The sequence below is a fragment of the Camelus ferus genome, chromosome X (genome assembly GCF_009834535.1).
Source record: "Camelus ferus isolate YT-003-E chromosome X, BCGSAC_Cfer_1.0, whole genome shotgun sequence".
NCBI lineage: Eukaryota > Metazoa > Chordata > Mammalia > Artiodactyla > Camelidae > Camelus > Camelus ferus.
In genome coordinates, this window is record NC_045732.1 from 36,773,838 (window position 1) to 36,791,453 (window position 17,616).

The window sequence follows — 17,616 nt, forward strand, 5'->3', positions numbered from 1 at the left end:
TCTCCAGGAGCATCCATGTTGCTGCAAATGGCATTATGTTGTCGGTTTTTATGGCTGAGTAGTATTCCATTGTATAAATATACCACCACTTCTTTATCCAGTCACCTGTTGATGGACATTTAGGCTGTTTCCATGTTTTGGCTATTGTAAATAGTGCTGCTATGAACATTGGGGTGCAGGTGTCATCCTGAAGTAGATTTCCTTCTGGATACAAGCCCAGGAGTGGGATTCCTGGGTCATACGGTAAGTCTATTCCTAGTCTTTTGAGGAATCTCCACACTGTTTTCCATAGTGGCTGCACCAAACTGCATTCCCACCAGCAGTGTAGGAGGGTTCCCCTTTCTCCACAGCCTCTCCAGCATTTGTCATTTGTGGATTTTTGAATGACGGCCATTCTGACTGGTGTGAGGTGATACCTCATTGTAGTTTTGATTTGCATTTCTCTGATAATTAGTGATATTGAGCATTTTTTCATGTGCTTTTTGATCATTTGTATGTCTTCCTTGGAGAATTGCTTGTTTAGGTCTTCTGCCCATTTTTGGATTGGGTTGTTTATTTTTTTCTTATTGAGTCGTATGAGCTGCTTATATATTCTGGAGATCAAGCCTTTGTCGGTTTCACTTGCAAAAATTTTCTCCCATTCTGTAGGTTTTCTTCTTGTTTTATTTCTGGTTTCCTTTGCTGTGCAGAAGCTTGTAAGTTTCATTAGGTCCCATTTGTTTATTCTTGCTTTTATTTCTTCTAGGAGAAAATTTTTGAGATGTATGTCAGATAATGTTTTGCCTATGTTTTCCTCTAGGAGGTTTATTGTATCTTGTCTTATGTTTAAGTCTTTAATCCATTTTGAGTTGATTTTTGTATATGGTGTAAGGGACTGTTCTAGCTTCATTGTTTTACATGCTGCTGTCCAGTTTTCCCAACACCATTTGCTGAAGAGACTGTCTTTATTCCAATGTATATTCTTGCCTCCTTTGTCAAAGATGAGTTGACCAAAAGTTTGTGGGTTCATTTCTGGGCTCTCTATTCTGTTCCATTGGTCTATGTCTGTTTTGGTACCAATACCATGCTGTCTTGATGACTGTAGCTCTATAGTATTGTCTGAAGTCTGGGAGAGTTATTCCTCCAGCCTCTTTCTTTCTCTTCAGAAATGCTTTGGCAATTCTAGGTCTTTGATGGTTCCATATGAATTTTATTATGATTTTTTCTAGTTCTGTGAAATATGTCCTGGGCAATTGGATAGGGATTGCATTAAATCTGTAGATTGCCTTGGGCAGTGTGACCATTTTAACAATATTGATTCTTCCAATCCAAGAGCATGGAATATCTTTCCATTTTTTAAAGTCTTCTTTAATTTCCTTCATCAATGGTTTATAGTTTTCTGTGTATAATTCTTTCACCTCCTTGGTTAGATTTATTCCCAGATATTTTATTACTTTGGGTGCTATTTTAAAGGGGATTGTTTCTTTACTTTCTTCTTCTGTTGATTTATCGTTAGTGTAAAGAAATGCAACTGATTTTTGAACGTTAATTTTGTAACCTGCTACCTTCTGAATTCTTCAATCAGCTCTAGTAGCTTTTGTGTGGACCTTTTAGGGTTTTCTATATATAGTAACATGTCATCAGCATATAATGACACTTTTACCTCTTCTTTTCCAATTTGGATTCCTTTTATTTCTTTCTCTTGCCTGACTGCTGTGGCTAGGACTTCCAGGACTATGTTGAATAGGAGTGGTGATAGTGGGCATCCTTGTCTTGTCCCAGATTTTAGTGGGAAGCTTTTGAGTTTTTCACCGTTGAGTACTATGCTGGCTGTAGGTTTGTCATATATAGTTTTTATTATGTTGAGATATGTTCCCTCTATACCCACTTTGGCGAGAGTTTTTATCATAAATGGGTGTTGAATTTTATCAAATGCTTTTTCTGCATCGATTGAGATGATCATGTGGTTTTTGTCCTTTCTCTTGTTGATGTGATGTATTACACTGATTGATTTGTGTATGTTGAACCAGCCTTGTGTCCCTGGGATGAACCCCACTTGGTCATGATGTATGATCTTTTTTATGTGTTGTTGGATTCTATTTGCTAAAATTTTGGTGAGGATTTTGGCGTCTATGTTCATCAGTGATATTGGCCTGTAATTCTCTTTTTTGGTAGTGTCTTTGCCTGGTTTTGGTATCAGGGTGATGGTGGCTTCATAGAATGAGTTTGGGAGTATTCCCTCCTTTTCAATCGTCTGGAAAAGTTTGAGAAGGACTGGTATGAGTTCTTCTTTGTATGTTTGGTAGAATTCTCCGGTGAAGCTGTCCGGTCCTGGACTTTTATTTGTAGGGAGGTTTTTAATTGTTATTTCTATTTCCTTTCTAGTGATCGGATTGTTCAAGTGTTCAGATTCTTCTTGATTCAGTCTTGGTGGACAGTATGTTTCCAGAAACTTGTCCATCTCCTCTAGGTTATCCAGTTTGGTTCCATATAGTTTTTCCTAATATTCTTGTATGATATTCTGTATTTCTATTTTGTTTGTTGTAATTTCTCCATTTTCCTTTCTTATTTTGCTAATTTGTGCTCTCTCTTTTTTCTTCTTTGTGAGTTTGGCCAGAGGTTTGTCGATTTTATTTACTTTTTCAAAAAACCAGCTTTTGGTTTGGTTGATTTTTTCTATGGTCTTGTTAATCCCTATTGTATTTAATTCCTCTCTGATCTTTATTATTTCCTTCCTTCTGCTGCTTTTTGGGGCTTGTTGTTCTTCTTTTTCTAATTCATTCAGGTGGTGGGTTAAATTGTTTATTTGAGATTGTTCTTTTCTTCATCCCTTTTTAACAGTTGATTTGGGGCCATGTTTATGTCTACTAGACTTTTCACCCATCTCCTATACTCTTTCTCTTCAGATAAGAACAAAGAGAAGAAATGGTTAGACTTTTAATATTTTAAAGAATCAAAATAGTTCTAGTTTCTTAATGAAAGTGTAGGAATGAGGTTAAGGAAGATAGAGAACGTTCTAGAAATTCTTACCACGTAATTGAGAACATCCTGCAGCTTGCCCAGGCTTGTCTTTTTCGAAGTGTGTTTGATCTCCCTCTTAGCCAATTTTAGTTTGACTTTATTCTTAGCAGATTCAACATTGTCCATTTTTCTCTTCCCGTTTGCTCTTTAATAATAATGTCTTCATATTGTGAAGGCCTCTATAATTCACAAAGTGCACTACCATACTTAATTGCCTCTCACCTTGGAGATGAGAGGAAAGAAATTATCATCTTCATTTTGAAGGTGGAGTAACTGAGACCCAGAGAGATTAACTGAAATGCCCAGTCATACCTAGTAAGCAGCATGGCTGGATTTTCCTCCCTCCCTCCTTCCGTTTCTCTCTTCCTCCTTTCTTCCCTCCTTGTTTCTCTTTCTGTCACGCAGTAGCTTTTGCTTATGCTTTCTTTTATTCATTCAGTTGAATGATAGATATTATGTTCCAGGCACTGTTTCTGTGCTGGAAAATGCAAAACGGAACAAAACAGATATAGTCTTGCCCTCATGGAGATGACCAGGGAGTTGGCAAGACAAATAGTAAACCAGTAAAAACAGCCAAATAAATGGACAATGGAAGATTATGGGAAGTGCCACGAAGAAAAAAGAACCCGGTTTTGTGAGTGAGAATAAGATAGGAATCTGCTGTCGATTTGGTAGTCAGAGAAAGCCTCTCTTGGGGAGCGACAGGAAAGCAGAAATAAAAAGTATAGATGGAAAGCAGAAATAAAAAGTATAGATGGAAATCAGGCAGATGAAGAACCGGGCTGTATGTTTGTCAGGATAGGCTAAGTGATGCTGTAATAATAGCCCTAAATTTTTAGTGACTTAAAACAATGAAAGTTTATTTCTGTCTCATGCTGCATGTTCGTAGCAGGATGGCTAGCTCTAGGGACTCTGTTTCATGACAGCCTCACACCAGGACCTGAACTTCCAGGGCAGTTGCTATTTGGGACATTCATATCCTCCATGTAAAGAAGAGGACGTGTGGTCAACGATGCACTTGCTCTTGAAGCTTTTACCTGGAATCCCATACCACATTTCATGGACCAGTGTGAGTCACGTGACCACATCTAATGTCAAGAGGGCAGGGATATGCAGACCCAGCTTCTTCCATTTTCCCAGCCTCCCTTGCAGCTAGTGGTGGTGATGTGTCCTGCTCAAGGGAGCCTATGGAGGACTTTGGAATCCATTTTTGCTTTTCTGTTAAGAGACAGGTGCAGGCTACACCCCCTCCCTATTCTTCCTGGCTTAAACGTGGATGCTGTGCTGAAGCTGTCTGGCCATTTTGCATAAGAAAAATAAGCCATACCTTGAGGATAGGGGCCCATAAGGATGAAGTGAATCCTTCATGACCTGATTTTGCAACTGAACTAATACAAGCAACTGCCTGATTCTGGATTTCTTGGAGGCAGGAGAAAAATGAAACCAATTTTTTAAGCCTGTTGCTTGGAACCAGAAGCATTTCTAGCTTATGGGGTTGAGAGAGATGAACAGATACTGTGCTTACAGTCCAGAAACTCGCCTTCCTCAGATACCTCCCTGTGACTGGGCGGGCAACGCAGGAACCAAAGGAGGTGCACTTCGCTTTATGAGTGCTGGCTAGTAAAGCACAGGGAAGAGACATCTTCCATCCTTTTCCTCTTCTAGCTTCCTGTACTTCCCTTTCTCCTTGGTACTAGTTCTCCAATTGCACACTTTCTTTTCCTGGTTGCAGTTACCCTCCCATTACCCTTTCTCTTCTTGAGTGTCTGAAACTGGTCATGTCCACTTAATGTGACATTAACCTCGTTATGATTGAATTAGATCAATTTCTCAGAGATTTGAAAAAGCTGCTTAATATTTTGTGGAATCCTTCCCAGCTCTTCCCACATCTCAGAGACAGATCTCAGAATATGGGGGACAATTAGCACCAATTGCTTTAGGAATTCCCCAGTTGGTGTGTTTAAACCTTTAAATTCTTGCTTCCTCTGTGGTCTGACTTATATGGAGCCCCAAGTCTTTTCAGACTCTAGACCTGTGAACTAAGTGAAACTTGATTGTGAAATTAAGTCCTGTGAATAGAGTACAAAGAAAGATGCAATATAAATGTTTGACTTTCTGGCCATAATTTCTCCAAGTGGTCTCACCCACTCTAGTTTAAGGAGCGGCTAAACTTCAGGCACCTAATCATAGAATTTATTTCCAGAAGAGAATTTGCCTCTAGAATATCCTTGAATACCCCATTTTCCCAGTTCATTATTCTTTGGCCCACTAGCCTACTGGGATAGGACTGCGGTCAAGGATTGCTCTTTGTTCTTCTCATTTTGAGCCCTTTGTTTCTTTATCACTGTTTCACGAGTTGTTACAGGTTTTGTCTGGGCCGATGTTTTATTTCTCTTCCCTGAGGTGTTTAAAGGTCTGTTATGAGTCTCCAAATAATACAGTTGCAGTCTTCAAATGAGAACTCATCCTGGTGTTTTATAACTTGGAGCTGGTACACGTTTTCAAAAGTAAATTGTGTGGAGCTTTTCTGACACTCAATTTCATGAGCCATTTGCTGATGAAAAGAAAGGGCATAAGGATGCTTTGTAAACTCTAAATCAGGGATTAGAAAAACATGTGTTGTAGCTTCTTGTCATTTGTGTTTAGATGGAGAAGAGAGGACTGAAGAGCGCTCTGTATGGCTTCCTGTTGCCCTGGATGAATCATCTTGCATCATTTGTCCTCTTCTTAACTGACATCAAGGATAATGAGAGTCCTTAGTAGGTGTCCTGTTTTGACTCATTTTTGTATCTGAATACCAGAAAGCCTAGTACACAATAGGCATCAGTTAATGTTCACTGGATGAATGGATGAGACAATGAATCATAGGTTTTGGAAACCTTACTCTTCACTGTTTAAATTCCCCATTTATGAACCTCTCATTAGGCTAGGAATTAAAAGACCTGGTTTCTGGTTTTATGTAAACTGCTTACTGTCTTTAACATGAGACCCATAATACCTCACAAATTACTTTGAAGGCCCCAAAGAGTTCATAAATAATTTTAAATGTTTAAGTATCATATAATGTAACACAGAATTAAGTCCTGAGCAGTACACATAAGAAACTAAAGTCATCATTCCTGCCTTTTGACAGTTGCTAGTCAAGTTGGGTATAGCAAAGCACATCACAAATGTATAGGGAGGTGGGATGAGATGTGTGGGATGATTCTGGGATGTTTGTTTTTTTCTGGAACATAGAAATGTATTAAAGAAGGGATTAGAGCCAGGTAACATAAAGGAACGGCATGTCTGTGAAGCATTTAAGTGGGAACGAACCTGTCTCCTGGAGCAGTGTTTTCCAAATTTGGCAATATATTAGAGGAAATGGGGAATCTTCTAAAAATATCATTGCATAGGCCACATCTCAAACCAGTTATGTCAGAATCTGTGAGGATGAGACTTGGGAATCAGTATTTTTTAAAAAAAATCTTCCCAGATGATTCCAGTGTTCAGTCAGATTTGAGGATAAATGTTCCAAAGCTGTGCTTCTCAAACTCTGATCACCCGGAGACTTTGTGAACGTGCAGGATGTGATCCAGCAGGTACGAGTTGGGACCTGGGATTCTGCATTCCTCCACCTCCCAGCTGATGCTCATGCTCCTAGAACAAGGACCACACTTTGAAGAGCTAGTTTCTAAAGTGTTTACAAATACATCACATGTCAGGTAGGAAAAGAAGGGACATGGAAACAGCATTTATTTAGTACCTGTGTGCCAGGAATCATGCTAGTATCTTTACATATATTACCTCATTTCATCTCAAAAACAGTCATGTTAGAATTTTATTACTCCTGTTTTCAAAATGAAGAGACTGAAGTTGAGTGGGTAAATCATTGTTTAAGGCTGGACAGCTAATTCATGCTGGAACCTCTATTCAAACAAAGGCATATCTGACAGCAGCATGACCTCTGACCTTTCCAGAGGTCAATGGAAATTGTTGGAAACCTTTAAATGGTAAGCAGAAGCGTTGAGATCTGAAATGGTGGGCAGTGTCTTGTAGCAAACTCTTCATTGGACGACTTAGGGAAAGTACCCAGGTTGCCAAGTTTGATTTCACACTCTGCCTCATGTAATATATCTAAGCAAGTCAAGAACATGGCATTGCACATGCCTGTAGACTGGAGTTGTGCTCCAGTTTTATGGTATCAAAGATACCCTGGAGAAGCTGGGGTAGAATGTAAAGAAATACTAACAGCAAAATAGTAGTGCTAGTGGAAGATGTCAAAACTCTAAAACACAAACATTAGGTTTTTCAATGACTGATATCAAAGGATTGTTGGTTCTGGAGGGAGAAAGTGTGTTTTTTGAACGTATGTGACTCTTAACTCCTTGATTCCTTCAAATATTCTTCCAAATGAAAACATCCCTTAAAAAAGAAAGCTCTATTTGTCTGGGGTTTTTTTTCCCCCCAGTTTTTACAATCGCTTTATTGGTTGGTTGATTGATAGATTGAAGTATAGTCAGGAAAAGTGATTTTTTTCCCTCTCCTTTCAGGAAGCTGAAGAATGAACTCTTAGAAGCAAAACGTAGAAGTGGGAAGACTCAACAAGAGACCAGCAGAGTCTGTGCTCACTGTCAGAGAAACCTGGGCTTAATATTCGACCGGGGAGACCCGTGCCAGGCCTGCTCGCTGAGGGTGTGCAGCCAGTGTCGGGTCTCAGGCCTGGACGGCAGCTGGAGGTGCACCATCTGTGCCAAAGTCGCGTGAGTTTCTTGCCTTTGCGTGGAAAGTCGGCTTTGATGACTGAGGGTTTGGAGTAGGGGAAAGCAAGAAAGAAGAATATTTGAACTATAGGGCTAGAGAGTAGAATTAAAAATATGGCCCAACCACAGGCTCAGCAATGCCTTGGCAGGCCTCTGGGTGGGTGTGTGTGTGTGTGTGTGTGTGTGTGTGTGAGAGAGAGAGAGAGAGAGAGACAGAGACAGAACTGTATTTTTTATTTTAAAACACTATAAATACAATAAAATTGGAAGCCTCACAGAACGAGGCCTCTTTCTGCATTTGAAAACCACCCACAAGCTTTCTTAGAGCCCCACTTGGCTCCATGTGGCTTCTCAGAAGGCACAGACAATTGCCCTGTGACATTCTTAGACACTGGGGTGACTGGAAAGATGAGTATGAAATAGCCAACCTGCTCCGCACGTCACCTGAGGGACAAAGCTAGAGTAGTTCCTGAATTTCCTCTAAACCTAGTCCTTGAGAAAAGGTGAAAAGAGAGCCTTCTCATTCTCCTCCATGTTCAGCCTGTGGGAATGTCTTGGCCATGGGTTTCATCCTGCCCTCTAGGGTGCAAATCAAGAATCATTGTTTTCTAAGTTCAGTTAAACTGGAGTCCGAACATAATATGGTCCCTACTACTCCTGGGGCCTACCAAACTCCATCCTTTTGAGAAATCTCCCCCTGGACCAACTGGTATGTTTTCTCCCTCCCAAGATCATTCGTCTCTTGTACTCTGGGAGGTACCTAATAATCTCACCTCAAGGCAACTCCATGCTGATCTCTTTCCTGTGGTTGAGGTGGGGGATGTTGGCATCATATCAGGTTTGCTTGGTTTGGTTTGGTTTATCTTTTCTCCTCACTAACTCATCTTCTTACATAGGAGCTAAGAGGCTGTCTTTGGAGGAAAAGTGAATAATTTAGTAGTAAGAGTGAGTGATCTTCCATCTCTGACTTCTCTGAATGAGGACGACTGTGTTCTATTGAGGGCTCCTATATTCAGTGATTGCATTATTTAACCAATGTTATTTTTCCTGTACTTTCTCATAAAATTGATCCTAAATTGAGCAGTTCATACTGTTTCCACACTCGACTGAGATAAGCAGATCTAAAGAAATGAATTATTTAAGTTATTTTATTACCTTCTCTGGATACATTACTTTGATTTAATTAAGCGCCATCTTTCATTCTTAGTCCCACGTAAATAAATTCCTTTTAATACTTGCTTTTTGTGATTGGCAAACATCCTTCGCCAGATCTGGGGGAATGAGTACTGATGGAATCACTGATACATGGGTTGCAACATAGCCTTTGTTGATACTGGTATTCATTTTCTAAACTGAGTTTAGTCATCTGCGAATCAAGATGCAAAAATAATGCTGGACGTCTTTCTATTTTTCCCATGAAATCAAAATATTTGGGTATTTCTCCTTATATATGTACAGAAAAAGTGTCAAGAATGCACTTTGCTTTCTGCTTAAAAGAAACATGAGACATCTATGACTCAAGTAACACAAAAGTCGCTGTTTTAGACCCTGGACTCTTAGAAAGGTTGTCTCACGGTGGAGTAATGAGTTTCTCTAATTCTGCTTCCCTTAATTTCACATTTCAGAGTTGGATATAAAGGTTCTTCCAGTATAGTCAAGTAATGAGTTACAGAGGAAATAATTAATGAACAGGATCTCCTCAATTATAGTTTTACTTCTATACAATTTTGCAGGAGCATTTATCCCTCTCTGCTCTTGGGACCACTAGAAGACAAATCAAATTAACAAGAAGCAAAGAAATAGAAACAGGAAAACTTGGAAAGAGACTAGCCTCCTTTTTAAAATTTTTTTTTTATTTTATGAAAACCTATGCATGTGGCTTTTTTTAAACTAGAGTTAAAAGGGCACAAATGATGAGCGTACAACACAGTTTCTTAATTTCAACATCACTGATATTTTTGGCAGTATGACTCTGTGTGTGTGGGAGGGAGGGTCTGTCCTGTGAATTCTAAAGTGTTTAGCAGCATTCTTGGCCTCTACCCACCAGATGCCAGTAGCTCTCCTCCCCGTATCAGTTGTGACAATGAAAAATTCCTCCAGACGTGGCCAAACACGCCCTGAATAAAATTCGCTTGTGGCTGGGTATCAGTGGTGTACAGCTTGGCAGATTATTATAATTTCTGTATAGCTATCACTCAGGTGAAAAAATAGGGCATTACTAACACCCCAGAGGCCTTCCTTCTTCCTTCTCCTGTCCCTTTTTATTCCCCAAATATAAACACTATCCTGCTAACACCATAGTTTAACTTTGACTTTTGTATACTTTATATATATATTTGAATCATACACTGTGTATTTGTTGATACTATGGGTCAGCATTATTTTTGTCGCATATAGCAGTTGTCTGCTAATTTTTACTGTTTTATAATATTATAACTATATAAGGATTGATACACCATTCTATCGTTGATGGATATTTGGAATGTTTCCAGTTTTCACCTCTTAAGAATAATGTTTTTGTCAGTATTCTTGTGCATGTCTCTTGGTGCACATGCATATGTATTTCCATTGGATATAGACATAGGGGTAAAATTGCTGGGTCATAGACTATGCCTCTATTCAGTTTCAGGAGATGATGCCAAATCGTTATCCTCTCACTAGCAATGTGTGAGAGTTGGTTACTTTTTATTTTTAGCAACACAATTGTTTTTGTTTTGTTTTTCCATTTTTACTATCTTCTTGGGTATATAGTGGATTAATTTGCATTTTTCTTTATTACTAATGAGAATGAGAATATTTTCATATGTTTATTAACCTTTTTTATGATGTGCTAGTTCAGGTCTCTTGCCTTTTTTTCTTTTTTTTTTTTTAATTGAAGTGTAGTTCTTGCCTATTTTTCCATTAGATTGTCGGTCTTTTACTGTCTAGTGTGAAGAAGTTCTTTATATATGCAGCATACAAACCGTGCTGGTTCCTTGTGTTGCAGATTTTTTCTCCCACCTTCTGCTTTGCCATTTCATTCTCTTGATGGTGCCACTGATGAACAAAAATCTTTAATTTTTAGTAGCTCTTATTTGTTCATCTTTTCTTGTGTGATTAGTGGGATTTTTTCTGTATCTAGTTTAAAAAAAAACTTTTCCTAAGTCCCAAGTGATGAAAATATTCCCCCAAGTGATCTTCTGTAACTATTATTGTTTCAACTTTTACCTTGAGACTTCCAGTCTACTTGTAACTGATTTTTTGTGTATGCTGTGAGTTAGGGATTCATTTTTATTTTTGAATATGGATATCCACATGACCCAGCATTGAAACAACTGTCATTTTTTTTTCACTGTGCTACTGTGTCACCTTCACAAAACAAGTATCATTTCTTTTCTTTTTTTGAATTTATATATATATATATATTTATTAACGCATAGTCAATTTACAATGTTGTGTCAATTTCTGGTGTGCAGCACAATGCTTCAGCCATACATGAACATACATATATTCCTTTTCATATTCTTTTTCATTATAGGTTACTACAAGATAGCGAATATAGTTCCCTGTCCTCTACAGTATGAATTTGTTGTTTATCTATCAAGTATCATTTCTGACCACTCTGCTATGTATCTAACATTGTGCCATTGCCACACTATTTTAATTATTGTAGCTTTATAGTAAAACTTTGTATCCAGTAAACATGCCACTTTGTTCTTTTTGTTCAGAATGCCCTAGCTATTATGGCATTTGATATTTTCATATAAATTTTAGAAGCAGCTGAACAATTTCCATGAAACAACCCCTACTGGCATTTTTATAGGGATTGCATTATATCTATAGATATATTTGGAGAGAACTGACATCTTTCAATATTTAGTCTCTCAATCCACAAACGCCATGTGCCCCTTCACTTATTTGCCTTTAATTTCTCTCAATAATATTTTACAGTTTTCCTGGTATGGTCTTACACATTATTATATTTATTTCAAATATTTGATTTTTATGTTATTATAAATAATATTTTAAAAAATTTTTTACTTTCTAATTGTTTGTTGTTGATATGTAGATATGCAGTTGATTGAGGTAGCCTAACCTTGTGTTCTATGGTCTTGTTAAATTCACTTATTAATTGCAACAGTTTCTGTAGAGCCTTTCAGATTTTATTTATGCACAATCATGTCATCTTTTCTAATACTTATATCTTTTTGCCATATTGCATCTTTGTTGCAGTTTTGATTTCTATCTTTTTATCTGTTTGTTTCTTTGATTTTAGTTTATTTGGGGAGGGTAATTAGGTTTGTTTATTTTTTTATTCATTTAATGGAAGTACTGGGGATTGAACCCAGGACCTCGTGCATGCTAATCATGGTCTCTAGCAATGAGCTATACCCTCCTCCCAAATTTAGTTTATTTTTCATTAACAACTTTTTAATTCAGATTTTTAAATAGTTGATTTCTAGCCTTTGTTCTTTTCTAGCATAAACATTTAAGAAATTCCCTGTTTCCATTGCTTGTTATGTTTTTTCCTTAAAGTTCACTTTGTAACTAATATGGCTGCAACTGCTTTCCTTTGGTTAGTGTATGCTTAGTGAATCCTCTTTTTACCCTTTTAAGTTCAGTCTTTCTATCTCCTTATGTTTAAGATGTCTCTTTTATAAGCAGCATATAATTGTGTGTGTGTGTGTGTGTTTTAAATCTTGCCTGACAATTGTTGTCATCTAATTAGGATATTTACTCCATTTGCAGTAGTGAAGTTACTCACATATTTTACTTAAAATCTTCCACCTATTTAGTCACTCTCTCTCTGTCCCATCTATTCTGTTCTTTTTTCCTCTACTTACTTGTCTTCATTTAGATTGTCTAAGTTACTCTATTTCTCTCCTCTATGTATACATTTTTATTATTTATCTGATGATTACTCTAGAGATTACAACATACATTCTTGACTTATTAAAATCTAATTTAAATCAGTCCTTTTGGTACTTCCAACACAATAACAGCATCTTAAAACCCTTCACTCCACTCCTAGTGCTATTTTTGAATATTTAAAAATATCTGTATATTTATATCTGTACACACATATACACACCTATCTCTTTGGACATATATTATGTCTGTCCATTCAGGCAGCTGTAGTAGACTCCTATGGACTGGGTGCCTTAGAAACAACAGAAATTATATCTCATGGTTCTGGAAACTGGGAAGTCCAAGATCAGGGTTCCAACAGATTTGCTGTCTGGTTGGGGCCTGCTTCCTGTTTCTTAGACAGCTATCTTCTTGCTGTGTCCTCACGTGCTGGAAGGAATGGAAGAAACAAGTAAACTCTCTGGGGGTCTCTTCTATAGGGGAGCAATCACTTCCCAAAGGCTCCACCTCCAAATACCATCACATCAGGGATTACGTTTCCACATGAATTATGGGAGAGATGCAGACATTCAGTCTATAACATACTTAATCCCAAGATATTATTATTGTTATTTTATAGTCAGTATTTACTTAGATTTACCACATAGTTATGCTTTCTGTTGCTTTTATATTCTTTATTTTTTTTTCATTTTTCCATTTTATTAGGTAGAATTGTTATAATTTGACTGCACATATACAATATATTGCATATAAATACATATACACTCTGTTGCTTTGTATTCTTTATTATTCCTATGTTTCTATTCCTTTTGCCAAAAGGGTACCCTTTTGTATTTAGTGTGGTTCTCCTAGTAATAAATACTCTTAATTTTTGTTTTTCTTAGCGTGGCTTAATTTCACTCCTAATTCTAAACATGTTTTTGCTGATTTATTGAATTCTAAGTTAGAAGTTATTAACGTTCAGTAATTTGAAGATATTATTCCATTGGCTTCTGGTTTTCAGTGTTTCAGTTAAAGAAATCAGATGTCAATATATTGTTTCTCTGAAGGTAATTATATTTTTCTTTGACTACTTTTAATATTTTCCCCTTTTCTGTTGGATTTTCAACACTTACTATAACATACCTAGGTGTGATTTTCTTTGTGTTTATCCATCTTGGGGTTTCTAGAGTGTCTAAAATCTGCACCTATTCATGTCTTTTGTCATATTTGAAAATTTCTTGGATAAGATCTCTTTATGTACTGGTTTTCCCCACTCTCTCTCTCCTGTACTTCAGGTACTCCAAATATGTATCTTAGTTCTAGTCAACATCTTTCGTATATCTCTTATAAACCTTTCCATATTTTCTATCGTTTTGTGTCTCTAAATTTTGTTACATTTAAATTAAATTTTGTGTAATTTTGTCTGACCTGTCTTTCAATTCACTAATCTTGTCTTTGGCTATGTCTAATTTGTTGTTGAATAACAAATTTAATCTGAATCTAATTCATAGAATCAGTTGTATCTTCTAATTATAGAATTTTTATTTTTCTGTGTTAGATTTCTCTCTGCTGACATTCTCACTCTTGTAATTTCTTGAATAAGTTATTTGTAAGTATTATAAAGCCTATAAATTATAGCTTCATTATCTGCCTCCCACATGAGACTGATTCTATTTGTTGTTTTGTTTTGGTCATATCTTGTTTTCTTATCAACCTGATAATATTTGATTGATGGACAAAATATGGTCGACCCTTGAACAATATGGGGTTTAAGATACCAACCTCCCTCCCATGCAGTCAAAAATCTAAGTATAACTTTATACTTGGCCCTCTGTATCTGCAGATTAATATCCATGGATTTAATCTGCCATAGATTGTGTAGTACTGCAGTATGTATTTACTGAAAAAAAGAATCCATGTATAAGCGAACCTGTGCAGTTGAAACCCATGTTGTTCAAGGGTCAACTGTATTTGAAAAATTATAAATGTAGTGAGACTCTGTATAATAATATGTATCAATTGAGGATATACTTTTTTCTAGCAGAGAAATAGGATAGGGCCTTTGAATATTCAAGATTACCTTAATCAAATCAGGGTTTGAGCATATCACTAGTTATCAGAGAAATGCAAATAAAAACTACAATGAGGTACCACCTCACACCAGTCAGAATGGCCATCATTCAAAAGTCCATCCACAAATGATAAATGCTGGAGAGGGTGTGGAGAAAAGGGAACCCTCCTACACTGCTGGTGGGAATGCAGTTTGGTGCAGCCATTATGGAAACAGTGTGGAGATTCCTCAAAAAACTAAAAATAGACTTACCATAGGATCCAGCAATCCCGTTCCTAGGCATATATCTGGAGGGAACTCTAATTCGGAAAGATACACGTACCCCAATGTTCATAGCAGCACTAGTTACAGTAGCCAAGACTTGGAAACAACAAAATGTCCATTGACAGGTGAGCGGATAAAGAAGCTATGGTGTATATGTATATATATATACACACAATGCAATATTACTCAGCCGTAAAAAAGAATGAAATAACATCATTTGCAGCAATATGGATGTATCTAGAGATTATCATACTAAGTGAAGCAAGTCAGGCAGAGAAAGAGAAATACCATATATCACTTATATGTGGAATCTAAAAAAAAGTGACACAAATGAACTTATTTATAAAACAGAAACAGACTCACAGACAGAAAATAAACTTATGGTTCCCAAAAGGGAAAGAGAAGGGGGAGGGATAAATTAGAAGAATGAGATTAAAAGATACACACCACTATATATAAAATAGATAAATAGCAAGGACCGACTGTATAGCACAGGGAACTCTATTCAATAGCATATAATAACCTGTAATGAAAAAGAATGTGTATACACACACACACACACACACACACACACACACACACACACACACACACGTGTGACTGAATCACTATGCTGTACACCGGAAACTAGCACAAATTGTAAGTCAACTATACTTCAATTAAAAAAAATTTAAAAAGTCAGAGTTGGAGCTAATTTGAGAATTGGAGCCTTAATCCTTGAGAGAGCTGATCTGTTTTTGGATCACATTTACTCCTAGGGGATAGTCCCACACAGTCTCAAAATATACCTATTGAATAAGAGAGGTGATTGATTTTATATATTATAAAGTGAAACTAAGAACACTTAGAGGTTAGCATGTGTGTTAGTCGAGTTGGATTCAATAAGTATCAAAGTTTGTCTGTGTGTTTCTCCACCCAGCTCTTTTCCCTCCAGATCCTGCTAAGGTGAGGTTTGCCATTTCAGGGCGATGAAGAAGGAAGTGGAATTTTAACAAATGACTGACCTTCCACTTACAGAGTCTGAAGACTCATAAGGAATTTCTTAATAACTATTTCTCCACTTCCTATACAGTATCATTTTATTTGATCCCTAGTATTTAATCATTTCCATTTTTTATTCCTTTGATGTTTATTTACCCTCTTCTCTACAGTCTGGACCCTTATTTGCTCAGACAGCAGTAACTAGGGACTGTGACTCATGGGCCTGTCAGTCAGGAATTGCCTCGAGCTTCTGTATGGGAAGAGGAGTTTAGTCTTTAATTTCTAAATGCCAGTTGTAATTAATGAAGCATACTTTTCAGTACACAACCCAAGGGGCTTGTGTATTCATGCATTGCTAATTGAAAGTTTTGCCATCAGCTCGTCTGCTAGTCAGTATGGATGGTAACAGCAGGTCTAATTCACGCAGAATTAGCAGCCCTGGTCAGATCAACATTAGGTCATATATATAGAGAGACTTTTAATGTGTTAACTCACTGGAATCTGAAAGTTGTTTGTTATGGAAGTTAGCCTACCCAAACTAGCATAACCCCTTCCTTTTGTTTTTTTCCCCTTAATATTTGTATGCTGTATATTTACTTATTTATCTCATTTATTATCTTTCTTCCTCCACTAGGATATGAGCTTCAGAGCCATGTGGGCAGGGTTTTTTTTTTAATCTATAACGTTCAATAAAGTAGGTCTAGTGCCTAAAGAATGCCTATAGTAGGTATGCAGTGAACATTTGTTAAATGATTAGATGGATGGATTAATAAGGAAATGAATGGATAAATTGATGAATGAATAGATGGCAGAGTCCCGCTTAAAGCATTTCAGGCTTAAGCAAGTTAGGGAACAAATGTGATTTTCTTCTGTCAGGAGCATGGAATTAAAACACACACACACACACACACACACACACTCGCCATGCCAAATACATTTGCCCTCTGAACAGAATAAATTTCCAGCTGTCACAGAAAGAACAATAAGACAAGTCATTGTCAGAAGTGTATAAGAAAGTTGAAAGTTCTATGTCTTCCTTAAATGTTAATGCTCAGTACAGAACTTCTGAATCACTTGTACTTCTTTTATTGGTGAAACAATAACTTAATAAACCCAACCATCCACTTATCCAACTGATCTGTCCTTTGAGCTATCCATCCATCCTTCCTACAACATTTCTTGATAGCCTGTTGGTATACTAGGAGATAAAGATACAAAGATGAATAAAATATGGACTGCCGTCAGTGGTTTCATAGTCTAAGGAAGAAGATGAGTTTGTTACATTATTGTCTCATCAGTAGAGTAAATTCTGATTCATGCATTAAAATGTTCTGAGGAAGAAACAGAGCTCTCAGTGTGATTCTTACACCTCCTTGACAAAAGCAACTTATATCTTCTGTGACAGCTGGAAATTTACATGATGAGTGTTTAATTTGATATAAACAGAATTCCTCCTCATTTTTAAAGCTGAAAACAGAGGCCATTATTTTCCAATGTTCCAGCTGCTAGTCTGTGTGATCTCAGAGAGTATCTGTCAGTGTTGGAAGTATCTTGTTTGCTATTCATGGAGTGATTTTCGAAAAGGAAGCATGAATGATGTTTCATTGGCAGTGAACGCCCTTTGTTTGTCGTAGGAGAATGCTGCAGCGCCAGTGGGCTGTCTCCATGTTCAATAGACCATAAAATTGAAATTCCCACCCTGACCTCTGAGAGATGAGATGAGTCAGA

General features: G+C 37.1%; 1 protein-coding gene across 7 annotated transcripts in view; it reads left to right on the forward strand.

Moving 5' to 3' along the window:
* Positions 1–17,616, forward strand: part of SYTL5 (synaptotagmin like 5) — a 187,450-nt gene that overhangs the window by 118,667 nt on the left and 51,167 nt on the right. For all 7 annotated transcript variants that reach the window (XM_032474390.1, XM_032474386.1, XM_032474392.1 and 4 more), the window contains exon 3: positions 7,533–7,742. In XM_032474390.1, coding sequence (XP_032330281.1) covers positions 7,533–7,742 — 210 coding nt within the window. The remainder of the gene's footprint in view (positions 1–7,532; positions 7,743–17,616) is intronic.